The sequence below is a fragment of the Gracilinanus agilis genome, chromosome 4 (assembly GCF_016433145.1).
Source record: "Gracilinanus agilis isolate LMUSP501 chromosome 4, AgileGrace, whole genome shotgun sequence".
NCBI classification, from domain to species: domain Eukaryota; kingdom Metazoa; phylum Chordata; class Mammalia; order Didelphimorphia; family Didelphidae; genus Gracilinanus; species Gracilinanus agilis.
Window position 1 is genome coordinate 430365534 of NC_058133.1, and position 27858 is coordinate 430393391.

Below are 27858 nucleotides of genomic sequence, written 5' to 3' on the forward strand. Positions count from 1 at the left end.
TTATCAGCATTTCCATATATTTCCAGGAAAGCCCAGCAGCAAGAGATAGAAAGAGAAATTCTATTTAAAATAATGCTAGATAATATAAAATATTTAGGAATTTATCTGCCAAGATAAATACAGGAATTATATGAACTGTAAATTTAAAATATCATTTTGAGTGGATGGAGCAATAGGAGGTATTTGTGAAATCTTTTTTTAATTTATTTTTTTAATTTATTCATTTTATTTAGAATATTTTCCCATGGTTACATGATTCATGTTCTTTCGCTCTCCTCAAATTGCTCCAGGCACCCTAGCCAACACACAATTCCACTAGGTTTTACATGTATCATTCATTGATAGAGACCTATTTCCATATTATTGATAGTTGGACAAGAGTTATTGTTTAGCATCTACATTCCCAATAAAATCCCTATCAGCCCATGTGTTCAAGCAGTTGTTTTTCTTCTGTGTTTCTGCTTCCACAGTTATCCCTCTGGACATGGATAGTTTTCTTTCTCATAAGTCCCTCACATTGTCCTTGATCATTGCATTTCTGCTAGTAGAGAAGTCCATTACATTCTATTTTACCAAACTGTATTAGTCTCTGTGTTACAATGTTCTCCTAGTTCTGCTCCTTTCACTCTGTATCAATTCCTGGAGGTCATTCCAGTTCACATGGAATTCCTCCAGTTTGTTATTCCTTTGAGTGTAATAGTATTCCATCACCAAGAGATACCACAATTTGTTCAGCCATTCCCCAATTGAAGGGTATACCTTCTTTTCCAGTTTTTTGCCACTATAAAGAGAACTGCTATAAACATTTTTGTACAAGTCTTTCCCTATGATCTCTTTGAGGTATAAACCCAGCTGTGGTATGGCTGAATCAAAGTGAAAATATTCTTTTAGTGCCCCCTTTGGCCATAGTTCCAAATTGCCACCAGAATGGTTGGATGAATTCACAACTCCACCAGCAATGCATCAATGTCCCAGTTTTGCCACATCCCCTCCAACATTTATTCTTTCCTTTCCTGTCATGTTAGCCAATCTGCTAGGTGTGAAGTGGTACCTCAGAGTTGTTTTGATTTGCATTTCTCTATTAGAGATTTAGAACACTTTCTCATGTGCTTATTGATAGTTTTGATTTCATTATCTGAAAATTGCCTATTTATGTCCCTTGCCCATTTGTCAATTGGGGAATGGCTTGATTTTTTTTTTGTACAATTGATTTTGCTCCTTATATATTTGAGTATTTAGACCTCTGGCAGAGTTTTTTCTCATAAAGATTTTTCCTCCAATTTGTTGATTACCTTCTAATTTTGGTTGCATTTGTTTTGTTTGTACAAAACCTTTTTAATTTAATGTAATCATAATTATTAATTTTACATTTTGTAATTTTTTCTAACTCTTGCTTGGTTTTAAAATCTTTCCTTTCCCAAAGATCTGACAAATATACTATTCTGTGTTCACCTAATTTACTTATAGTTTCCTTCTTTATATTCAAGTCATTCACCCATCCTGAACTTATCTTTGTGTAGGGTGTGAGATGTTGATCTTATCCTAATCTCTCCCATATTGTTTTCCAATTTTCCCAGCATTTTTTGTCAAATAGTGGATTTTTGTCCCCAAAGCTTGGGTCTTTTAATTTATCATAGACTGTCTTGTTGACATCACTTACCCCAAGTCTATTCCACTGAACCTCCCTTCTGTCTCTTCACCAGTACCATATTGTTTTGATGACTTCTGTTTTTTAGAGAATGAGTTTACTTTGAATCTGCTTTAGTGACCCTGCAGCTGAATGTGGTTTGTGATGAATCAGTTGACAGGGTACATTGCTCACTTGTCTCCACCTATTACCACTAACTAATGAGAGAGTGACTGGTTTCCCACAATTAGTAATTAGATTATAAGATGAATTCAAGTGTAATAAACTCTGATATCCTGAACTCTATTTCTCACTGTGAATGTTAAATTTAAATCTACAAGATCAGTAAGCTTAAAGATGTCTTCAGTAATGTCCAGGAGAAGTGGTAACTGACAGATTTCCCCTCAGAATGTTGAGAATAAACCAGGTCAGTATCAGTTTCTTTCATATTAACTATTTTAATGATGATAAATAAGGTAAAGGAAAGATTGGGGTGAATAGTGAAGAAAAAAGGGATTAAGGATGAATCCTAAATCTAAATAAAAAATTTTATAGAGATAAAACCTTATCTCTACATAATGAATTTATGCTAAATCTTCAGTAGATTCCTAAAGAAGCTGATATCCTGAAGCCTGCCTTGGCAGATTGCCTGACCAGGCCAGAGGCTGGACTCTGATTGTTTAATGATTTATCTCAGTTCAAGATGATTTTGATTTTATAGTTGATCTTCTTGTTGATTTTTAGTAGATTTATATATGGATGTTGAATGATGACTAAGGCTGGATGTTGATAGCACTGTTAACACAGAATAACCAATGAGCAGCCTAGGTACCTAATCCTAACAGATCTCAGTAGCCTAGCTAAAGAGACAATCTTGAGATGATCCTGCCCTCCCACCAGTATCTCAGAATTGTGATTCTGATGTTCTAAGTTTCTCTCCTCTTATAGGCACATCTCAACTGACTTTTGGTCTCATGCCAGCTCAATGACATCTCTGCATTCTGTATTCTAACTCAGTAACTGGCAATCATGCTGGTCTAAAATGGCTTTTTGCAAAAGTATTTACAGAACACAAACACAAAACACTTTTCACACAATTAAAACTCGATTTAAATAACTGGAAAAACATGAATTGCTCATGGGTAGGATGAACTAATTTAATAAAAATGACAGTCCTACCCAAATTAATTATTTATTTGGTGACATCCCTACCAAAATACCAAAAAAACATTTTTATAGAATTAGAAAAAAACTTATAATAAAGTTCATCTGGAAGGACAAAAGATCAAGAATATCAAGGGAAATAATGAAAAAAAGTGAAGGATGGCAGTCAAGTAGTATCAGATCTTAAGCTGTACTATAAAGCAGTGATCATCAAAGCAATATAGTACTGGCTTAGAGACAAAAGGGTGGATTGATGGACTAGACTAGGAGTAAATGACTTCAGTAAGCTGGTGTTTGATGAACCCAAAGATCCCAGTTTCGGGAACAAGAATTAACTACTTGACAAAAACTGCTGGGAAAATTGGAAAACAGTATAGGAAAAATCAGATCTAGATCAACTTCTCACACCCTATACCAAGATAAAATCAAAATGGGTAAATGACTTGAATATAAAGAATGAAATCATAAATAAATTAGGTGAGCATGGGATAGCATTCCTGTCAGATCTGTGAGAAAGGAAGGAACTTAAGACCAAGCAAGAGAGAGAGAACATTCCAAAATATAAAATAATTTTGATTATATAAAATTAAAAAGGTTTTGTACAAATAAAACCAATGCAACCAAAATTAGAAAGAAAGCAACAAACTGGGGGGGGGAGGGAAATGTATAATAAAACTATCTGACAAAGGTTTAAGTTTCCAAATATATAAGGAACTTAGTCTAATTTATCAAAAATCAAGCCATTCCCTAACTGACAAAAGGTCAAGGGATATGAATAGGCAGTTCCCAGATGGAGAAATCAAAACTACCAATAATCACATGAAAAAGTGTTCTAAATTCCTCTTTATTTGAGAAATGCAAATAAAAACAACTCTGAGGTACCACCTTATACCTAGCAGATTGGCCAATATGGTAGCAAAGGAAAACGATAAATGTTGGACAGGATGTGGCAAAAGTGGGACACAAATACACTGCTTATTGAGTTGTGAATTAAGGCTTTAAAAGAATGACTGCCCTTTGACCCATTCATACCACTGCTGGGTTTGTACCCCAAAGAAATAATAAGGAAAAAGACTTGTACAAAAATATTTATAGCTACACCTTTGTGGTGGCAAAAAATTGGAAAATTAGGGGTTGTCCATCAATTGGGGAATGGCTGAACAAATTCTGGTATCTGATCATGATGGAATACTATTGTGATAAAAGGAATGATGAACTGAAGGAATTCCATGTGAACTGGAATGACCTTCAGGAATTGATGCAGAGTAAAATGAGCAGAACCAAAAGAACATTATACACAGAAACTGATATACTGTGGTACAATTGAATGTAACAGACTTTTTCTTAAATGATCTAGGACAATATCAAGGAAGATAAGAGAAAGAACGCTATCCACATCTGGAGAAAGAATTGTGGGAGTTGACAAGCAGAAGAAAAACATATGATCAAGCACATGGTTTGAAAGGGATATGATGGGACTTTGGTGTTAAAGGATTGCTCTACTGCAAATATAAATACTTTAGAAATAGGTTTTGAACAATGATACATGTATAACCCAGTAGAATTACTTCTCAGCTCATGGAGAAGAGAGGGAGGATGGGTAGGAAATAAAATCAGGAATCATGGAAAAATATTCTAAATAAATGAATAAATTTATATCAGTATTCACTTACAAAAAAGAATGATATGGAAATATCTTTTTCATGATAATACTTGTATAACCCAGATCAATTTGCTTACCAACTCCTGAGGGGGAGGGTAATGGAGGAAGATAATTTGGATCATATAACTTCAGAAAACTCACAAGTCAGAAAAATTATATGTAATTGGTAAAATCAAACATCTTTAGAAATTAAAAAATAAATAAAATCATCAAAGAAGATGACAAGTTTATATAGTCAAAAATTATCTTTGAAAATTCAACAAATTGCCTATAATGTACGTTAGCTGACTTTAAACAATTATATCAAGAAAGCGGCTTGGGTTTCTTAAATGAAGGTAATATGGGAAAATATAGATCTGAGATTATTGTTTTTGGGGAAAACGTATGTAAATTTATACTAAGCAATATCTAACAAAAAAGTCAGAAATCAGGATTTCTATTCATATATCAGAAAATCAAAGGAAACATTTCAGGTGCCTTCTTGCTTATCTAAATGCTAAAAGGGTAGCTAAAGTCATCTGTCTCATTTGTTAATGTTTTCTTTTGGAAAATTACTTTAAGTATAATGAATAAACTGTCTCTAGGTAGGATGAAGGAAAATTCTAGAATAACACAGCTTGGAGAAATACTCAGGGATTTAAGACAGACTGAATGAACAGCAATTTCATTTCCCATTCTCATTTCAGAGAATATGCTCATTGAGTGGAATGCCTATCCACAATATTTAAAATGTTATTTCTGTGTATGTATAAATATGTGTGTGTATTTTCCTGCTGAGCACTATGAGTGAATTCCTTGATATGTGTGTGATAGGATGGAATAGTATTTGATTCTGAGAGTGATAATTGCTAAGGAGCCATTTAATTCAAAGCATTCCCCAAACACTAAAGTACCAGACACCTAATTGGAATGGGGGAAGTACGATCCTTTGAGAAGGGAAAAATTACCCCCTTCAGATTAGAAGCCATCACTGGAGATTGAAATAACTGACATGCAGACACTGTGACTTTAATCTTTGCTCTTTTGTATTTCATTTCAAAAGTATTTCAAAACATTCAAAAAGTATTTCAAAAGAAAAAGGAGAGTGTGGTTGAGAAGGAAGCTAAAATCTGGGAAATTACTTCAGCAATTCAGGGAAGCTTGGAACAGGAAAAACAAACAAACAAAAAACCTCTAAACTCTCAGATTATGGTGGTAGCCACAGGATGGGTTTTGGATAGCATTCAAGGTCCTCCAAAAAGTGACACCATTCAATTAGTCTGTCCCACTTGGCCTCACAATAATTCTTTTTGTGTTCTCACTCTCTACTTCATCTTAATCTGAAGTTCAGGAATATTGTTAAATATGTATGTGTATATATATATATATATATGTATATATGCATATACATATATATATTAGCTGTATTTCCATATATTTGATTTCCTTTCAAATCTTGTAGATTTCATTTTATGCATTTAAAAGCACTGTGAGATCATAAGCTTTACTAGACTGACATGGTGGTCTATGACAATTTTGTGATGGTCCTCTAGCACAGGGTAAGCCCTCTTGGGATGACAGAGTGTTCCCTTATTGATCCTTGCTTTTCCCAATTGGGCTCACAGTGCCACACTCCCCCTGTGTAGGGACAAATGTCAATAGTCCTTATTTCAGTGTTCAGTTTATGTCTAAGTAAGGTCTATGAGCCAGACAAGTCACTGGGAGACATGATCCTTCAATGAGTTCTAGTGCTGAGAATAACTGGGGCGACTAACATGATGGCATCAAGACAATCAACCTAATATAATAGCAACAGTTTTTATGCATATATCATGTAGTCTTTATGGTGGTGTCAAGAACGGATCCAACCTTTCTGGAAAGCAACTTTTAACTATACTCAAAATTTTTACATGAAAATATTTTATATAAATATATTAAAATATATTTTAAAATATAACACATTTTACATAAAATTTTTTACATAAAAATATTTACAAAATAGGGGGCAGCTGGGTAGCTCAGTGGATTGAGAGCCAGGCCTAGAGACAGGAGGTCCTAGGTTCAAATCTGGCCTGAGACACTGGCTGTGTGACCCTGAGCAAGTCACTTAATCCCTATTGCCTAGCCCTTACCACTCTTCTGCCTTGGAGCCAATACACAGTATTGACTCCAAGATGGAAGGTAAGAGTTTTTAAAAAATTACAAAATAAAGCATTGACTCAGTAATACCAGCATTAGGCATATCCCCAAGAGATAAGAAACAGGAAAATAATTCATATTATAAAAAGCTATTAAAAGTAATGTGCTTTGTATTAGCTAAGAATCAGGAAGAGAAGATGTATAGTATAAATTGGTTTTTGTTCAGTTATTCAGTAGTGTCCAACTCTTTTAATATCTTATTTCCCCAAAATGTTTGTTTCCCAAAATATTTTCTAAAATTATAAGATACAAATTTTTGTCCTCCCTCCTTTCTCTCCATCTCCCTCAGGACTACAAGTAATTTGATCTAGGTTATACATGTATGATTATACAAAACATATTTCATATTGATCCTCTTGAGAGAGAATACTATATAAAATCAAAACTCCAAAATAAAAATACACAGACAAAAATAAAGTGAAAAATAATAAGTTTCAATTTGCATTTAAACCCCATCAGTTCTTTCTCTGGAGGTGGATAGCATTCTTTGTCCTAATCCTTCAGAACTGTCTTGGACAACTGATCACTGTACAATATTGCTGTTACTGTGAACAATGTCCTTCTAGCTCTGCATCAGTTTATGTTGGTCTTTCAAGTTTGTTCTAAAATGATCCTATTATTCTTTTTTTTAAAAGTTTTTAAGTTTATTTAGAAACAATTTGTAATGATTGTTTTCTGACATTTTAGGATTTAGATTTTCTTTCTCCCTCCCTCCTTCCCCAGACAATAAATAATCTGATCTAGGTTAAACCAGTGATTTCACAGAATACATATTTCGATATTACTCATGCTACCACAGAAATAACACATCACAAATACTATACAAAATATATGAAAAAAAATAAAGTGGGAGATGGCATGCTTTGATCTACAATCATACTCCAATGGTTCCTTCTTTGGCTGTGGATCACATTTTTTGGGAACTTGCTTTACTGATAATAATTTAGTGCATCACAATTGATATTGGATAATATTTCTGTAACTGTATATGTTGTTTCCCTGGTTCTGCTCACTTCATTTTGCATCAATTCATATAGGTCTTTCCAGATTTTTCTGAATTCATCCTGATCACCATTTCTTATGGTGCTATAGGATTACATTTACAACCACATACTATAACTTTTTCATTCATTCCCCATGTGATGGACAATCACTCAGTTTCCAATTTTCTGCCACTACAATAAAAGCTGCTAAAAAGATTTTTGTACAGATAGGTCTTTTCCCTTTATCTCTGATCTATTTGGGATACAAAACAGTAATGGAATTGCTAGATAAAAGGAGAATGCATGGTTTTAGGAACCTTTGGATATGGTTTCATATTGCTCTCCAGAATATTTATATCAATTCATAGTTCTGCAACAGTGTCCCAATTTTCCCACATCCCCTCCAACATTTATTACTTTCCTTTTTTCTCATATTAGCCAGACTGATGGGTATAAGGTGGTATCTCAGAATTGTTTTAATTTGCATTTCTCTAATCAATAGTGAATTTGAGCATTTTTCATCTGAAGTTTTCATCTTCATCTGAAAACTGCCTGTTCATATCCTTTGACCACTTGTCAATTGGGGAATGACTTATATTCCTCTAAATTTGACTCAGTTCTCTATATTTAAGAAATGAGACTTTCATAAGATAAATGTGCCAAAAAAATTCCCCAGTTTGCCATTTCCTTTCTTGTTTGCATAGGTTTTGTTTATATAAACTTTTTTTAATTTAACATAATCAAAATTATTTTACATCTCTTAATATTTGTCTTATTTCATCATGAATTATTTTCTTCTCCATAGAACTTATAGGTAAACTGTTTCATGTTCCCCTAATATGCTTATTTCTAGATCACATACCCATTTTGGCCTTTTCTTGGTGTAAGGTATAAGATATTGGTCTATATTTAGTTATTGCACTACTGTTTTCTAGTTTTCCCAGCAGTTTTGTCAAATAGTGAGTTCTTACCCAAAAAACTAGGAATTTTGAGTTTACCAAATATTACTAGAATGCTATAATCATTGACAAAATTATAGTATGTACCTAATCTCTTCCATTCCTAATCTCTCCCTTCTGAACATTCTGTGAATATTCTTTGGCACTGCCCTTCCTTAGAATTAGGAAGTAAACTGATCTTTACCAATCCAGTGGCCACTATTGAGTTTTCCATATTTGCAGCACTTTAAAAGCATCATATTTTAGTATTTTAAATAATTAAAACTAGAATTTTATTACCTCCATTCAGCTTATTATTAGCAATGCTTTTTTTTAATCCTTAATCTTCCATCCAATACAATACTGTGTATTGGCTCCAAGGCAGAAGAATGGTAAGAGCTAGGCAATGGAGGTTCAGTGACTTGCCCGGGGTTACACAGCTAGGAAGTGTCTGAGGTCAGATTTGAACCTAGGACATCCCGTCTCTTGGCCTGACTCTCAACCACTGAGCTACCCAGCTGCCCCCTTAGCAATGCTTTCTAAGGCTCACTTAACTGCATTCTCCAGGATATCTGCCTCTAAATCACTAGCCACCCCACTGTGATTATCAGTGACGTAAACATCTTATATAGTTTTTCTGTATATTTTTGGCACTTCTCCTTAATCTTTCCTACTTCTGTTAAGATTTATCCTGCTCATTCCTACATAAAATGCCCCCTTGATATCTCCAGTTTTCTTGACAAATTGTCTTTCGCATTCTATTGTTTTCTTCTATTTCTTTGCATTACTCATATAAGAAAACTTTCTCTCTTTGCTGGTCTCTGAAATTCAATGTCCAGTTGGATTTTTTCTTTTCCTTTCCTTCTTTCCTTGGCTTTTTTAAAGCCTCATCAGTTCTTGCTCTTCTTTTTCTTTGGAATGGTTTGATATTTTTATGCCTCTTGTATCGCAAACCTTTGTCCATGGTTCTTCAGGGATTCCATCTACCAGATCTAATCCCTTAAATCTATGCACATCAACTTCATATTCATAGGGTATGCTATTTAGCTCATACTTATGTGGTCTGATGGTTTTAATTTCTTGTCTTTAAGTCTGAATTTTGCAACAAGAAGCTTATTATCTGACCAATAGCTCCCAAAATTATTTTAACTGACTAAATAGAGCTTTTCTACCTTTGGTCACAAAGTAATCAATATTATTTTGATATTTTTCATCTGGTGATGTCTTTGTGTAGAGTCATCTTTTGGATTGTTGAGAAAGAGTGCTTGATATAATGAGCAAGTTAATTCTACAAAACCAATAGTCTCTGCCCTGCTTCATTTTTTACTCCAAAGTCATTGCCTGTTATTTTTTCCTACTTTATCATTCTAACCTGTATAATGAATATAATATCTATTTTTGGTGTTATTTCTAGAAAAGCTATTTGTCTTCATAGGCATTTGGCCTCTTTGGTATCATAAGGTGGAGCATAGTTTTGTATTATTGTGATGTTGAATGGTTTGCCTTGGATTCAAATAGATATCATTCTGTCGTTTTTGCAATTATATTTCCAGCACTGTTTTTCTCACACTTCTATTGACTATGAGAGCTACTCCATTTCTTCTAAGGATTTCTTGCCTACCATAATATATATAATGATCACCTGAATTAAATTCACCTATTCTTTTCCACTTAAGTCCATTTATAGCTAACATGTTGATATTTAATCTTTCTATCTTCTGTTTGACCACATCCAACTTCTCCAAGTTCACAGATCTCACATTTCAAGTTTCTATGCAATAGTGGTCTTTATAGCATTGGACTTTCCTTTTGTCACCAGACACATCAACAATTGAGCTTGCTTTCAACTTTGGCCCAGCCATTTCATCCTTTCTGTAGATACTTGTAGTTGTCCTCCACTCTTTCCCAGCAACATATTGGACACTTTCTGACTTGGGGGTCTCATATTTTTGTGTCATATATTTTATTATTTTAATCCTTTCCATGCAGTATTCTTGGAAAAGATGAGTTGTTATTTCCTTCTCCATTGGATCACCTTTTAACAGAACTCTCCACTGTCACTTCCCCATTTTGGGTAACCCTGCATAGCAGAGCTCATAGTTTTATGGAGCTTTGATAGTCCCTCAGTCATAACAAGGCAATGATTCAGGAGGGACACATAAATTGAAGAAATGTCTAAATATATTATGCAACACAAATGCATTTTTATAATATTGCACCATGAGAAATGAAAATAACATATTCATAGTTACATAGGAAAATAATTAGCAAAATAGATGATTATAAGGACTGCAATATGAAAAAGAAAAACAACTTTGAAAGACCTAAGTACTCTGATCGATGTAATAATGAACCATGACTCCAAGAGGCCCAATGACAAAACATATTTCCCAGATCTTGATGGATGGAAGAAGCAGGAAATGCTTGAGATAAAAGCAAGATATTAAACTGAGTCTTTAAGTCAGGACTTTTTTGTTAGACATTGCTGCAGAGAGAGGGAACAGCTGAGTCATTCAGTGGATTGAGAGCCAGGGCTACAGACAGGAGGTCCTGGGTTCAAATCTGACCTCAGACACTTCCTAGATATGTGCCCCTGGGCTAATCACTTAACTCCCATTGCCTAGCCCTTACCACTCTTCTGCCTTGGAACCAATCCATAAAATTGATTCTAAGAGAAATAATAAAGATATATTTTTTTAAATCTGCAAAGAAGTCAAGAAGGATGAGGGTTGAGAAAAGGATACCGGATTTTGTGATTAAGATCACTGATAACTATACAAAAGGCTTGAATGATGAGGCTCGAAGCCATAATGTAGAATAACTAGAAGTATGAGAAAAAGCAGTAGAAGCATGGAGTAGAGACAGCTTCCTCATGGTATTAGCCATAAAAAGGAAGAGAGAGATAAGTGGTAGCTAGATAACAATCATAGGATAAAGGGATGGTGTTTTGAGAATGTAGGACTGTAGTCTGCTGGCAAACCCATTCTGTAATTTATAATAATCACTCATTCTTATATGGCTTGTTGGTATAGAATGCAGGAGTCAGAAAGACCTGAATTAAAATAGTCTCAGACAATCACTAAAGATGTGACAATCAACCAATCAATGAAGTCACTTAAGCATTACACACATATAATATATATGTGTGAGTGTGTGTGTGTATGTGTAAGAGTATCTACTTTTCAGAGTTATTGTGAGGATAAAGATATTTGTAAAGTATTTAGAACGGTGCCTTGCTTAAAGGTAATCAATTAAAAAGCATATTTTCTTTCTTACCATTCAAATAGTTTAAAAACTTTCATAGAGGCCCTAAAGTTTAATAAGATATCTGAAGTAGTTATTTCATATATTTACTCTTAGCCACAGAAAAATGCATTTACTTGCCTTCCATGGTGGCAGAAGTTTGGTCAAGTAACTCTTCTGCTTTCAATTCATCTCGGAGCCTATACATACAAAAAAGAAGGGTCAATAACAATTTAGATCACTTCTATGCTTTTCCTACTCTATACTTTGTTTGTAAATTACTATGAAATAATTAATGCTTTCAACTTTTCAAAATTAATGAGGCATTTTGGTAGCAATGCTAAAATAATAAAAATTTGGCATAAAAATGAAGACAATAAAACATTGAAAAATATAGTCAAATATATATTCCACTAGTTAAAAGAGATAATATTTTAAAGTAAGAATAACTTCATTTCATTTTTAGTTCATCAATGTGGTGAGTAAACAAACATTTAAGAAAATGATGTTAAATGGCATTATTTAGGACCCTACAGAAATAAACAGGATTCTGGCTATAGTTCTCATGAATCTAACAAGGTCTGATAAGAATATATTGTTTCTGGAGTTTTGAAAATGTTATCAAAAATAGTTCTAAATTGAAATGGAAAGTAGAGAGATAGAAAATTGATATATCCATTTTTATGGATATATCCATATATCCATTTTTTATATATTTTATATATCCATCAGGAGTAGTTAAAATGTAGGAAGAGTAGTAATAGAGAAACTCAGAAATAGCAAGAGACAAATTATTTGGATGTTCTTATAGTATCCATGGTCTCAAATGTTGACATAAAAATACACAATATGTGGATAATAAGCAAGGTGAACTATAGAACATGATTTAGGGACACTAATTTGTCCTTATTACTAAGATTTGATTGGATGAGATCAGTGATAGAAACATGACTGTGACTTAATATAACTAATTTTTTAATAAGACAATAGTATAGCTATAAAGGTTACACTTGTATATGAAGATGCTTTGCTCATTTGAGAAAAACTAGGAAACAGCAAGAAAATATGGGAAACAACATGTGGGTAAAGATTAATGAAGGAAGAAGCAGAAAGGATATTGTGATTAGAGTAAACTATAGACTATCCTGCAGGGAAAAAAGGAAAATAGATGAAAAATTTAGGAACAAAATCACAAGCCTGTCCAAAAAAAAAAAAATGTATCCTATAGTAGTCAAGGAAGACTTTTATCAACACATCTACTGGAGCTCTCATTCTTCCCAAAATTTGGATTACTATAAATATGAATTAATGCTTCAAATCATGGTAAAGTTTACAGTTAGGAAATTTATTATGGATCTGATTCCTTCAAATTAGGAAGAATTGGTGCTAGGGTTAAAATAATAGCATACGGAAGGAAGCGACAGTTCCTTAGAAACTGTGATAAGGAATAAATACTTTTTGAAGGAAGGAAAGAATAAATTAATATGGAGAAAGAAATCTCTTAATAGTCTGGCATGTGCCCTAGACTTGAAACAGAGTTTTAATTGTTTAGAGAAAGATCAGGATTCTCTGGATTAAATTTCCACAAGGGATTTTCTCAAAAATGAAATTTTGAAATAAAAAAGAAAAATTCTTCTAATAAAGAGGGGAAATGATAGTTGCCTAAACAGATAAATGTTAGAGGGGATGTGGCAAAATTGGGACATTAATGCATTGCTGATGGAGCTGTGAATTGATCCAACCATTCCGGAAGGCAATTTGGAACTATGTCCAAAGGACTTAAAAAAGACTGCCTGCCCTTTGATCCAGCCATACCATTGCTGGGTTTGTACCCCAAAGAGATCATAGTGAAAAAGACTTGCACAAAAATATTTATAGCTGCGCTCTTTGTGGTGGCAAAAAATTGGAAAACGAGGGAATGGCCTTCAATTGGGAATGACTGAACAAATTGTGATATCTGTTGGTGACGGAATACTATTGTGCTCAAAGAAATAACGAACTGGCAGAATTCCATGTGAACTGGAAAGATCTCTAGGAACTGATGCAGAGTGAAAGGAGCAGAACCAGGAGAACCTTATACACAGAGACAGATATACTGTGGCACAATTGAATGTAATGGACTTCTCTACTAGCCGCAATGCAATGACCCAGGACATGAGAAAGAATGCTATCCACATTCAGAGGAAGAAGTGTGGGAGCAGAAATACAGAAGAAAAACAACTGCTTGATCACATGGGTCAATGGGGATATGATTGGGGTTGTAGACTCTAAATGATCACTCTAGTGCAAATATCAATAATACGGAAATAAGTCTTGATCAATGACACATGTAAAACCCAGTGGAATTGTGCACCAGCTATAGGAGAGGGTTGGGGAGAAGGGAGGAAAAGAACATAAATCTAGTAACCATGGGAAAATAGCCTAAATTAAATAATTAAATAAAATTTTCCAAAAATTAAAAAAAACAGCATCAGAAAGTAAAAGCTCAGAATGAACAACTCGTAAGGGAAGCTAAGGACGATTTTAAAAGTGATGGGTTTTTAGAGGGAAGATATATTAAGGAAAAGAAGAGAATTAAATAAAAGTTAGTCCTTAGGGTATATTAGAAAATGATAAGTGACAACAGAAAAGTCAGAGTTACTAAATATTTTTCATCTCTTTTTCTCTGCCAAGGACAATGGTCATTTGAGTAAAAATGACAGAACAAAAATGGCTACGAGGAAATGGTTCCTGCAATTAAGAAAGCACCATCTTATCAAGGATAATATCAAGTATTATCTGCCTTTGCAGAGATCAAGTCAGGTGGCCCCCATCAATTAATCAATCCAAAAATCAATAAATATTTATTAAGCACGTACTGTGTTCCAGGTACTGACATAAACACAAGGAATGAAATGGAAATTTACATTCTATTAGATAAACCCTATCCTAGAGTTTTGTGGTTAAAAAAAGACATGATACTTGAGACAATTCCAAAAAGTTCTGCAGGACTGGAGAATGGCAAATGTTTTCCTATTTTGCAAAGGAAAGAATCAATGATCTATAAGTAAGAGAATTTGACTTCATTACTTGGCAAAATTCTAAAACCTGTTATTAGAGGGCTAGTTAGTAAATGTCTGATAAAAAAGTGCAGTCAGAAAGAAATAACAGAACTTCAACATGCATGTCATGCTATGCTAATTTTATTTCCCTTTTTGACAGGTTATTATTAAACTAGTAGATAAGGAATATGCTATAGATATGATTTACCTGTATTATAACAAAGCAGTTGATAACACTACTCTTTTGAAAATATATAGAGAGATATGAACTAAACAATAGTACTATTAGATGGAATTGGAACTGGTTGAGCAGCTTAATTCAAAGAGCTATAGCTAATAGTTTGATAGTAGATGTTTAATAAATGCTTGTTAGATTGAACAAATCCATGAAAAAAATACAGTTTGGACAACGTAGACTATAATAAATACCTTAAAATGAAATGCATCAGAAAATTGCCATGAGGATGCAAAAAAGGACATAATCACAACTAGGGACCATGAGCTGAGGTTGAAGGAAGCTCTGGATTCTAAGAGGTAGAATATTGAGGGTGTTTATGCCAGGCATTTCATAGATTCCTCAGAGCTGAGCACAGTGTCTGGCTTATACTAAGAACCAATTTAACACTTAGGACATGCTTGAATGATGGTAGTCTGTAGAAAGGCTTTGGAAGCAAGACATGGAATGCCAAATTTGGGAATAACTAATAAACTAGGAAAGCTAAAATGCAGAGCGTATGAAGAGAAAGAATATGAAATAAATCTGGAAAGGTAGTCTTATATGAGGAGTTTGTATTTTATCCTACAGGCAACAGGGACTATTAAAGTTCTTCTAACAGGGAAGTAATAAAATGCCTGTCTTTTAGGAAGATTATTTTGACATCTCTGGGAGGATGAGTTGGAGAGGGATGATCCTGGAGGCAATAATATGAACAAATAATAATATAAAACAATGGAGTACTGCAATATCCTAGATAAGAAGTTATGTGTCTGAAGTAGCCATGTGAATGAAGAGGAAGGGATAGATGTGGAAGATATGGAAACAGAATTCGCAAGACAACTCCTTGAAAGAAGTAGAATTCTAAAGTCAGACAGACAACCGTTTGAGAGTCATTTTATTTTTTTAAACCCTTACCTTCTGTCTTAGAATTGATACAACATATGAGTTCCAAGGCAGAAGAACAGTAAAGACTATGCATTTGGGATTAAGTGGCTTGCCCAGGATCACACAGCTAGGAAGTATCTGAGGGCAGATTTGAACCCAGGACCTCCTGTCTCTAGGTTTGACACTCTATCCATTGAACCATCTAGCTGCCCCCCATTTTTAGTGATTTTTTAAAATGCAAGACTAAATCTAAATGAATTTTGACAAACTCAATGGATTCTTATTATGGCAGAAAACAGTAGTTTAATTTTCTTACCCTTTTGCAAAATCATTAGGGATACACTAGACCTCTCCTTTGCGAAAAGAAAATGGACTGAGTGTATATGATTTTATGAAAGAGCTTTTTGTATGTTTGATTTAATGGGGGTATCTCCACTTACCTTGGATCCAACATAAGAAAGGACAGTGATACCCTGTGGTATATGCTTAAAAACAGTAACCATTCAACAAAGGATCCAAAAGGTCCCATCACCTATTTCTCCAGGGAGAATGCAACCAAGATACCACCTCAGTCTTCCCCTGAATGTGGATCTAGCACTTGCCCAGACTGTGTATCAAGAGCAAGTTCAAGTTACAGTATTTGAGTAATCACTTGGTAAAGAGGTCACAGGAGTCTAACAATTTGATAAAAGCATGGACAACATTAAAGATTTGCACATTTGATTTTAATCATGAAAATATATTTTTTTAAAATAAGAAGTTATGTAAAGAATAAAACATCAAATATTAGGACACTCACTGCTCATTTGTTTCCAAAGACTCTCTGGCTACCTTCACGAGCCTCTGTACTTCTTTTCTGGCTTCTTCTATATCTGCAGTCAGCGTGCTTCTCTTTTCCATGCCCTTTACTTGAGACATCAAATTCTGGCAGCGTAGTCATACACAGGAGTAAAATGAGATCCAAGAGTACGTGTGAAATTGCATAAAAATTAAATTTCATTCTTTATTCAAGATATGCCATTGCCTCACTAGAATTTGAGAACCATATGCTTTGTGGAGCATTTAGAGATAAGAAGCTTTCTATTAAAAAGCTAGGTACAATGAGAAGGATTTGATGTCAAGGGATTTGGAGTTAAAGTGTAGCTCTTAAACATAGCCCCCAACTCACCTTGAGCAAGTCATTTAACTTCAATGGAATGGGAGTTTGTTACCTTGCCTGGAAAACAATGGGGTTGACCTAGAAGACCTCTGAGTTTCCTTTCAGTTCTAAATTTAGGATCCTATGGATTTTTTGAGAAACTTTAAAGGTTGCTATTTTTCCCTTAAAATATTAGAAAAATATGCATTTTTACATTAAAGTTTATTTATATTTATGAATTGAAATAATTGAGAAAGGGTTTCATTTGCTAGTCAGTCTTGTGTTTATGATATTAAAACTAAGTATATAGGAATAAAGCAAAGCATTACTAAAACACAATAACAATTATATGACAATAGGGACAGGAACTGGGTAGGTAGGTGGCACAATAGATAGATAATTGGCCTGGAGTCAGGAAGATTTGAGTTCAAATCTGACCTCAGACATTTATTAGTTATGGGATGCTGGGCAAGTCAGTTTGCCTCAATTTCCCCATTAGTCAAATGAGTTTTGCCAAGAAAACTCCAAATGGGGCCATGAAGAGTTGGACACGACCGAAAGACTGAACAGGGACCTTGGATTTCATTGGTGTGAGGAAACCTCTGGGCAAGAAAACTCCCTCTAGCAAGGCAATCTGTATCTTCTTTGCAATTTATAATCTTAGAGGCTGCATAAATCACTGAGAGGTATTTTTTTTAAGTTTAAAAGAGGTTTACATGACAAAGTTTCACTTTACATTCACTTTACATTTCTGAGATAGGACTTTGACCCAAAGTCTCTCTGGCTTCACTGCCAATTCTCTATCGACTGTACCACACTGACCAACTGTGACATGGCTAAGGTAGTCATATTCACTGGATGTGACCTGGAAATAGGAAGCCTTGAATTCAAATGTGGCCTTAGACATGCATTTAGCTTTGTGCCACCTGGCTGACCCAAAATCTATAAAGCAATGGTCCCATTAACTATTTGATTGTCTCTCAAATATAACCTCCTTTTCTCCTCTGATCCTGCCTTCACCCTGATGCAGGCTCTTATCACCTCATAATTAGACTTTTTTTTTAGTAATCTAATTGATGAATCTGCATGTCTCAAATTTCACGAACTCCAGTCCATCCTCAATTCAGCTTCCAAAGTGATTTTCCTAAAGTACAGGTCCAACCATCTTACTCCTCCCCACATGCAAAAAATTCCAGCAGCTACCTACTGCATTTAGGACTAAAGTCCTTCATAACTTTGACCTTTCCATTCTTACATCTTCCTCTTAGTCATGTGTTTTTTGATCCAGTGTCTCTAGCCTCTTTGCTGTTCCACAAACAAAATCATTTCTTATCTCTGGGCATTTTCTCTGGCTATAGTTCATATCTCCTTCCTTTTCTCCATCTACTCACTTCCTTGGCTTCCTTCAAGTTCCATTTAAAATCTCATCTTCTTCAGAAAGCCTTTCCCCACACCTCTTAATTTTAATGCCTTCCCTTTTAAACATTATTTACTATTTATCTTGTACATTGTGTATTTATATTTATGTGTTTGCTTATTGTCTTCCCCATTCAGTGGTGAGTTCCTTGAGGGTATGGACTATATATTTTTTAAGCTTCATGCATAGTACAGTGCCTGGCACATAGTAGACTTTTAATCAATGCTTATTGAGTGCCTGACTAATTAATTCACATCTATCTTATCCACACCAAAAGCATTATAAACTTTGTTTAAGAGCTTTTCTAAAACTTTGTGTTATGATAAAATTCTCTGGAGACTGTATTTTATTAGTAAAGGTTAGAGAGAGAGAAAAATCACACATGATAACCTGACCACTCTAATTAAAAACCATTTCCATGCTTCCTCAGCTTTGGATAAATCATTGCCTGCCAAGAAGGGGAGAGAGAGAGAGAGAGAGAGAGAGAGAGAGAGAGAGAGAGAGAGACAGAGACAGAGACAGAGACAGAGACAGAGAGACAGACAGAGAGAGAGAGAGAGACAGAGACAGAGACAGAGAGACAGAGAGAGACAGAGAGAGAGAGAAGAGAGACAGAGAGAGAGAGAATGAGCTTCTTATGTTCTTTCCCTTATAGAGACAGTTTTGGTTTTGGATGGGCTAACCCTCACTCCAGGTCTGATTCTTGACTCCAGGCAATGCCACCTGTGTGCCAGAATGCCATGAAGCCATCCCTGCAAGGCCAGTCAAAGGGAGGTCTGATTTCAATTTTGGTTTACAAATGGAATAATTGGGTACAATTTATACTAAATTCACACAATTGCTTACTTAGAAACAAAGTACAAAGTATTTTCCTTATCTAACATCCTAGTAACATTTTCAAAAAGCAAATGTTTACTCTATAATGACCTATTCTTGATGAAGCCACACTATACCTTTACAATCACAGATTTTCATTTACCATAACTTTATGAGAATAAGGCCTTTATATAGCATTGCATTCTAGCCATAGCTACTGCCCCACTTCCTATTCTTCTATTTTATGTATTATTTGGTGTTTCAGATAAAGCTTAGGTGGGAAAAAGAAGACTTCGATTCCTTTCCCAACCCATTTTCCACGATGCCTACTCTAAAGATCTATGACTCGTTGGTAGATGTTTCCAAGGACTCGATTTCTCATGATAATGAAAGTTCAGAGTACAAGTTGGGTAGACCTAAACCTATTAGCAGGGATTTCTGGGTTGCAAAATAATAAGAGAAGGGAGTGATGTAAAGGATGCAATTAAACCAGTATCTTCAGCTAGAAAAGGGAGAGCAGATGAGAAGGATGTTTTTATTATTTATTATATTATTATATATTATATATAATTATATATAACATAATTATTATATTTTTAAGAAAGCATGTTTTTGATTATTACTAAGAATAAGCTGAATGGAGTTTATAGGGGGAAAAGGGTTTCCTTCTATTAAAATATAGTAGAATTCAATAGATGTTAGGATCACAGATTTAAAGTTGAAAGAGAACTTAGAAGTATTCTAATCCAATCTCCTCATTTTTACAATTGAGGAAACAGGGGCATTAAGAGAAAAATTGTGTCAAAGTCAGGATTTACACTTAGCTCCTCTGACTCCCAAGCTACCATGTTGATGAGAACTACAAGTTATAGAGATGGGAAATAAATCTTAGTTCCTTCATCATCTCAGGTATAATAGATTAGGAATTAATTTGGAGCAAATAAATACTTGATTCCTCCCTTTAGAAGTAGCTTCTAAAAGTCAGATCTTTATTGTTTAGATATTAGATTTTATGACTTGATTGAGTCAAAGAACACTCATGTATGGTATGCTAAATTTGAAAGGGTCATCCATTAAGGTAATTATACACTTCTTTGAATTTCCTTTAAAATGATTTAAGTTTTTGATAGGTCCTGTGTTTACAAAGGAATACTAAAGAGTGAGAAAGCTCCTTGTGCTAGGATAGGTTGGTACCAGCTCAGTAACTTATTTATAGTTATAGAGAGTTGTTTGGGATGTTGAAGAATTAAGTGACTTCTTTAGGGTCATGGAGCCAGTATGTTTCAGAAGCAGGCTAGGATTCAAATTTTCTTAACTCTGTCCAAACTGTTGATTTTAAAGAATCTAACTTGAGTCTCTCTACACCTTATTAGGGCAGGCTAGAGCTTGCTCTTCTCTGCCATAGCCTTTTGGTGCCCATGCTCACCTCCACTAAAGTCCTCTCATGTCTTGGTTTGTTTTTTGTTAATGTTTTGTAACCCTTACCTTCTGTCTTAGAATCAACACTGTGCATTGGTTCCAAGGCAGAAGATTTTTTTTTGTTAATGTTTTGTAACCCTTACCTTCTGTCTTAGAATCAACACTGTGCATTGGTTCCAAGGCAGAAGAGTGGCAAGGGCAAGGTAGTGGGGGGTCAAGTGACTTGCCCAGGGTCACACAGCTAGGCAGTGTCTGAGGCCAGATTTGAACCTAAGACTTCCCATCTCTAGGCCTGGCTCTCAATCCTTTGAGCCACCTAGAAGCCCCATCATGTCTTGTTTTGATAAATAAATGGCAAATTTTAAAGGCACCAGTTGTCCCCTCTCCTTTAGTGAAGTGCATCATAGATGGAGCACTGGACCTGAAGACAGGAAAATTTGAATTCAGATTTAGCCTTACTTACTTGCAGGGTATCTTGGGCAAGTAATTTAAAATCTGACTCAGTTTACTCATCTATAAAGTGGGGATAATAACAGCATCTACCACTAGCAGGGTTGTTGTAAAGAGCAAATGAGATAATATTTGTAAAATGCTTAGTATAGCATCTGAAATACAGTAGGCATTAGATAAATACTTATTCTCTTTTCCCTTCTTAAAAATATTGGGGAGGATTAGAGGGTACTGGATTGTCATTTCCCTGGAAAGTGTTTATTGAAATCATTTTTGCTGTTTTTTTGATAATTGAATAATTCCAAATCTTGTTTATCATATCCATGCTCTTGATCAATTTAGCCAGCAAAATGCAGTGTTAGTCCAAATGATTTTTTATTTTCCTCATTTAACTGGACTGGAAGATTGAACTAAAAGAAATACTTGTCTCACAAAATATTCCCCCTGAAGTAAGTAGTGTATGGGAAATCAGAGTCACGTAGCCCAGAGATTATATTCAGTTCTGATAACTGAGAATGGGCACTCCTGGTTTACCATCACAAAATGTGTCTTTATTAAGCAGTGTCAGAAGAGCATTGGGGGCAGAGGAGGATGGAGCATTTCCATGATTCCTTGTCATTTCTTTATAGTAGTTCTCTTTGCCTTTACTTACTTTGAAATTCATTTTGAAATCATCTTGAAATTGAAAGTGCACTTGAAACTTAGCTCAGCTTTAGTATTTCTATTATTTGGAGGATTATACAAAGAGAGAGGTAAAAATGAAATGTCACCTTGGGTAATTCATGTCAGATATTTCTATTAGCTTACCAATTCAAACGACTTGGGAAAACACTGAGAATTTTAACAAACCACACTTTTTAATTTCTTTTTAGTTCAACAATCACAAGAAATAACTGCTATCAGTGTTGCAAAGTAGACACCATTATCCTGGTGTAAGGAATTTGTACAATTTATTTGTAGTTAATGTATGGAAGGTTTGTATGCAGATGGCTGCCAAAAGGTTTGAAGGCAAGCTACTCCTTTAAGTACAAGGAATGGTTTTCTGCACTATTTATCATATTTATTTGTTTAGCTAACTCTTTCCCATAGTACAAAGTTCAGACTAGACTTATTCTAAGAATCAGAGATCCCCAAATAATGAAACTCCTAAGAGGTTTCCTTGAATATGAGGGAGAAATGATTCATGAAGCACTGGAATTCACCTAAACACTTTAAACATCTTATTTTAAGACTTTCTCGAGTAACTATTACCTTGTACTGGGAGGAAGACTGGGAATTCATAAGAATTGTTACGTAGAGTTCATATTCATTCTAAGTGAATAAAAAGCATTGAAAACTATTATGAGACAAGAGGAAACAATACACAACTAAATGGAGATTAAAGTAGTCCTTTTGGACAATTTTCTAACATTGTGAAAACGTCCTGTCAGAGATTTCCGTTACTAGTAAGTTATGTTTTGGGATATGGCCTATTTTTAACCATTTTATTATTTGGGTAAATAAAAAATAAACTGTCACTGAAAAATATTTCTCCATTGTCAATTTTCAGTGTTTACTCATCATTGATCTAGTATTTCATAGGATCAGGACCATATGACTTGACATATGTCTCATATAATTGCTTTGTGCTCGAAGACCAATGCCGATGGACTTGGTTCCCAGGATGCCATTAATGGAAAGGCATTTTAAAACCTAGGACCTTCTGCAATGAGCATCCTGTTGCCACTTTGCATGCAAAAAGGACCTGAAAACATTCTCATCCCAACTCTTAATTTCAGCAATAAGGGTCATTACTTGGTATGAAATATCACTAAATTACCCAAGCCTCCATGGAATATAAGAAAGAATATCTGTTTAATTATGGCAATCAATTACAAATTCTTTAGCTCATATTTCAAAACTTATATAAAAAATGTGATTTTGTTGGTGTAAAAACCCTGGCTCATGAAGATTATAATCCATCTATAACTTCACTGATGGTCTTTGAGAGTTACTATGGTGAGGAAAAAATCAACAACCACCAAAAATCCATTATTCTATTGTTGACCTTGGAATGAACCTCTTCAAATTTAGTAAACTGGCCCCTTGAAGACAAACATAAGTCAGAATCTTTTTCAGTGATCCTTACTCACAATTTAGATTATTCCATGTGAAGATATATGAGCCTTCCTGAGTAGATGATTTGATGGAAAATTATTATTCAGGAAATGAAAGAATTCAAAAAAAATATAAATATATAACATAATGTTACCTTCACTTCTTTCAAGAGGTCACCAAAAAGAAGAGAGCTATTACAAACGTCCTCAAAAGTTTGCCCAAACACCTTCAGTCTGTTAAGTTGGGGAGGAAGATTAGCTTGCATTTTTTGCAGTTCCTAGAAGAAAATCAGAATTAATAATTCATTTCAGGATGCTTTCTCTCCCTACAACATTTTCCTACCACCTATGATATTTTAGTTTCCCAAGAGAAGAAATGTTCTTGTCATACTCAACAATTTACCAACTATTTCCACCATATTTTTACAAGATCGTTTTTCTTCTCTCCTTCATTCCCATAGCCTAATTCATATCTAAACTTATTTATTTCATATATAGACAACTATAAATTCCTCCTTTTCTCCCTCCAAACTTCAGTCTCATGTCTTTAACTGAGGGGAGAAGAGAAGAACCCTTTGCAGTCATTTGGAAAATCATATTCTACTAATCAAAGCCATCTGTTGGTTCACTAAGGTACTTTGCTACAGTTCTAAAGGTCTCAAATCCTCAACTTTCCCTAGAATTTACCAACCAAAGTTTATTCCCTTGTCATTGTTGCCACAGTCCCTTATTATTTTTTCTGCTTTTAGTATCAATCCCCATTAGATCTTCCTCTACATAGCTGCCAATTTTTTTTCAGGCAAAGGTATGCCCATTTCACTCCCTCATTTAAAAACTCTCAGTGGTTCCCTTCTTATTCACAACATTTCTCACAATAGCACAAGACCTAATATGAAACCTAAACAAGAATCCCTTTTGCAAAAGTTCTGTCAAGTGATCATCTGGTCTTTGCTTAAAGACAGCAGTGTGCTAGTAAATATTTAACAACCTGCTTTGTATGTAAAATTTTAATAGCATTATTAACATTTTCTCTGTAATTTTTTCCAACTAGAAAATTGATAAAACAATAAATTAGACCCTGGTTTTTAGTGTTTGCAGATTTCTGAAATATAAATTCTCACACTAAAATTGTGTCAATCAACTCATTACCCCCATATGAGCTGATTGCAGTTCACCCTTCTTTAAAGTCTTGTAGGTGGGGGAATACCTTATTTGACAAAAAGTGTTGGGGAAAATTGCAAGTGGCAATAGACCAATATATTATATACCAAGATAAGATGAACATGGATACATGATCTAAATATAAAGGGTGATGCTGTAAGCAAATTTTGGGATCATGAAATAGTTTGTTTGTCAGATAAATGGATAAGAGAATAATTTAGAACCAAACAAGAGATAGAGAACATTATAAAATGTAAAATGGTTAATTTTGATTATGTTAAATTTTAAAGGTTTTGTAGATACAAAGGAAACCAATATTAAAGGGAAAGCAGAAATCTAGGGGGGGGAAATTTATAGCAAGTCTAATTTCTCAGATACATAGAGAATTGAGTCAAATTCATAAAAATAAGTCATTCTCCAATTGCTTACCATCTCAGAGAGGGAGGAGAGTTAGGAGGGAGGAAGGATAGAAGAAGTGAGAGAATTTGGAACTCAAAACGTTTTACGTGTTAAAAATTGTTTTTACAAGTAATTGGGGAAAAATACAATATTTTTCAAAATAAAAAATTATCCTTTAGGTTCTTTGTTCTTAAGTGTTGATTGCACTTATTAAGTCTAGATTGCAACTGTTGTGGGTGAAACTTAATAAAATCGTAAACTCAGACACCTTTCTCTAAACAAGATAACATTTATTAACAGAAGCATTCCGACCCAATAAATGATTCAATGGCTTGCCTCCATTTATGCCAAAGACCTGAGAAAAATGACAGTTCCCCCTGTTGTAGGTTTTATGGAGTACAGAACAAAGAATAGAACAGGGTAGATGACATCCTGGGACTGAGCACAACGTGGCTTGTTACCGACTGGAGGCACAGGAATTGCTTGGAACCTTGGTAATAATGCTAACAATGACCACCCCCCCTACTTCTCTACTGAGAGTTCACGGGCTGGACTTTTGGATAGCAGCTAGGTTGTATAAAGGTGTTAGGCTTGACTCCCTTGCATTCACACATATCCCCCAATGTCATCTAAATTCCTCGAGGCAAGAAAAGATTAGTAATTAGCAGGAGAGTCAGATTTTTAAATTTAACCCATTTTTGAACAGCTGAATTCTGAAATAAGCTCAGAGACAAAGAACCATGACTTCAGCAGTTACAGGACAAAATCAAATAATTGCAAATAGGATCAGTAAAGAAATGATACAAGATCAAGTCAAACTTTTCCTCACTAATTCATAAAGATACAGTATGACAAAGTCACTGAGGTAGAAAAGTCTGGGGCTTTTTTTTGAAGTGGTCTAAGGTAAAAAAAAAGAAGTATCCAATGTCATTAAAAGACTTAAAGTGAAGTGAACTGACAGTGCTAGAATACAAGCTGAGTAAAATCTAGTATATTTTATTATTTATCATTCTGTCTTGAAGGCCTAGCATAGTGTCTGGTATTTGGAAGCTACTTAATAAATGCATGTTTATCAACTACAAGGATTCATTACTATTATATTTCTAAATGGAAAGAAAATTGGAGTATAAATTATTAATAGAGGCAATACAAGTTCTACTCTATGTCTTCTGAGTGCTTGATTATTTCATGCTAGTATGGAGAATCATGCAAAAGAATTTCAATTAAGAAAGATATGAAAGCTTATTTAGCAGCTTTCAAATATAGATATTCCCCTTGTGTCAATTTTACTTGGTGGTGGTGATGGTGGTGAAGGAAGAAGAGGAAGAAAATGAGCTAAAGGAGGAGAAAGAGGAGATAAAGGACAAGAAGAAGGAAAAGAAAGAGAAGGAAGAAAAGGAAGCAAAGAAGAACAATAAGAAAAATAAGAAAAGGAAGGAAAATAAGAGACATTTACATAATACTTTTAAAGTTTGCAAGTTTTTCACATCTATAAAATAATACAAATATCATTATTCCCATCATTTCCAGATGAGAAATCGTATACAAAGAGAGGTTGGATGACTTGTCCATTGTCACACACTAGCAAAGGTTAGAAGGTCTAATTTTTAGAATCACAAATGTATATGTTATCCTAACACTTTGGAGTGATGTTAAAGTAACACTAGACAATGTTCCTTACCTGTTCCAACTTCTTTTCATGATCTAAAGCAACCTTGCATCCAGTGAAATCACTTTCTAGGAGATCTTGCTTTGCAATCACATCCTTTTGAAATTGCATAAACTTAGCCAACTTGTCCTTTTTAGTCACACCAGACAAATAGGTGCTAATAAATTGGTATTCATCTTTGAGAAGAGGAGCATTATAACACTGGCGACTATTTTTGACCTGTTTATACTTAAGCAGTCGGAGCTCTGGCAATTTGAGGTCTTTTTCAAACATTTCAGTCTGTAACTTCTTTCTCTCTTCTTTCAGTTTTTCTTCGAGTGCTACATCAGATGTTGGAAGGGAAGGAAGTGAACTGCCTTGTAGCTGAGGGTGCAAAATCTTCAAGAATCCAGGATGTTCAGCAGCTTCTGAGACCAGAGCAGTATTAATGGTAAATTCAGACAAAGCATCTTGCATCTTTGCTGATGTATCTTCGAATGGATTTTTCAATACAGTCTTTTTTCTGAGTGGCCCAATGGCACCAGTCCAAAAACTAGTGTGCTTAATGGGATTATAGAGCTTACTGGGATTCAGGTGTCCTGAAGTATAAACGCTAACATCATCTCTATGGACTCTTTGTAGTTCACTTAGAAGCTTAGATATCTTCCACCCCTCATTGGGATTGATCCTTGTAGAATTTTTCATCCTTACGCAGACTGTTCAAAAAACAAAAAAAGAAACATTAAAAGATACTATCTAACATCTAAAAGCTACCATAAAAGCTTACAATGTAAAGCACAGTGAATATTAATAATAACAATAATGCCAGATTTAAAGTCTACAAAGCATTTCTCCACAACTCTGAAAGGTAGAGCAATTGTTCTTTTCATTAGAAATGTATTAAAATTGTAGCTTATAATAGGAGTCAAAAGTTGAACTTGTGACTTATGAGTTCAAGTCCAACAGTAGAATTAGACCTAGAAGTAACCTTAGAGACCATCTGCTCCCACTCCTTTGTTTTTTTAATGAAGCTTAGAGAGTTTTAATGAATTATTCAGGGTCACACTACTACTAAATGGAAGAGGCAAGATTTGAAAACCTTTTCACGCCTAGTCCATGTCCTGATGAATTCTGAAAGAAGAGTCCTACAGCCATGCTAAGCCTGTTCTCTGCAAATTTATGTTCTCTTATCTCAACTGGCCCATTACTCCTACAAGCCAATTCTTTATTAATGGGCTCACTTTCTCAGACTCTTCACTATTTGGTGTGGACCCAAACCTTGTCGTCTCTCAGATCCCCTTCTCCCTTCTCCCTCTCAAAAGAAAATCTCACCTGCAATATCTTCTCTCTATTCCTCATCTCAAAACTCCCTTTT

The 27858-nt window shown here is 34.6% G+C and overlaps 1 protein-coding gene across 1 annotated transcript in view; it reads right to left on the reverse strand.

Moving 5' to 3' along the window:
* Positions 1-27188, reverse strand: part of C4H6orf118 (chromosome 4 C6orf118 homolog) — a 38285-nt gene extending 11097 nt beyond the window's left edge. The window contains exons 1-5 of the mRNA XM_044671612.1: positions 26517-27188; positions 23431-23553; positions 22431-22490; positions 16739-16863; positions 11938-11996 (exon numbers count right to left, since the gene is read on the reverse strand). Coding sequence (XP_044527547.1) covers positions 11938-11996; positions 16739-16863; positions 22431-22490; positions 23431-23553; positions 26517-27188 — 1039 coding nt within the window. The remainder of the gene's footprint in view (positions 1-11937; positions 11997-16738; positions 16864-22430; positions 22491-23430; positions 23554-26516) is intronic.
* Positions 27189-27858: the final 670 nt, after the last annotated feature.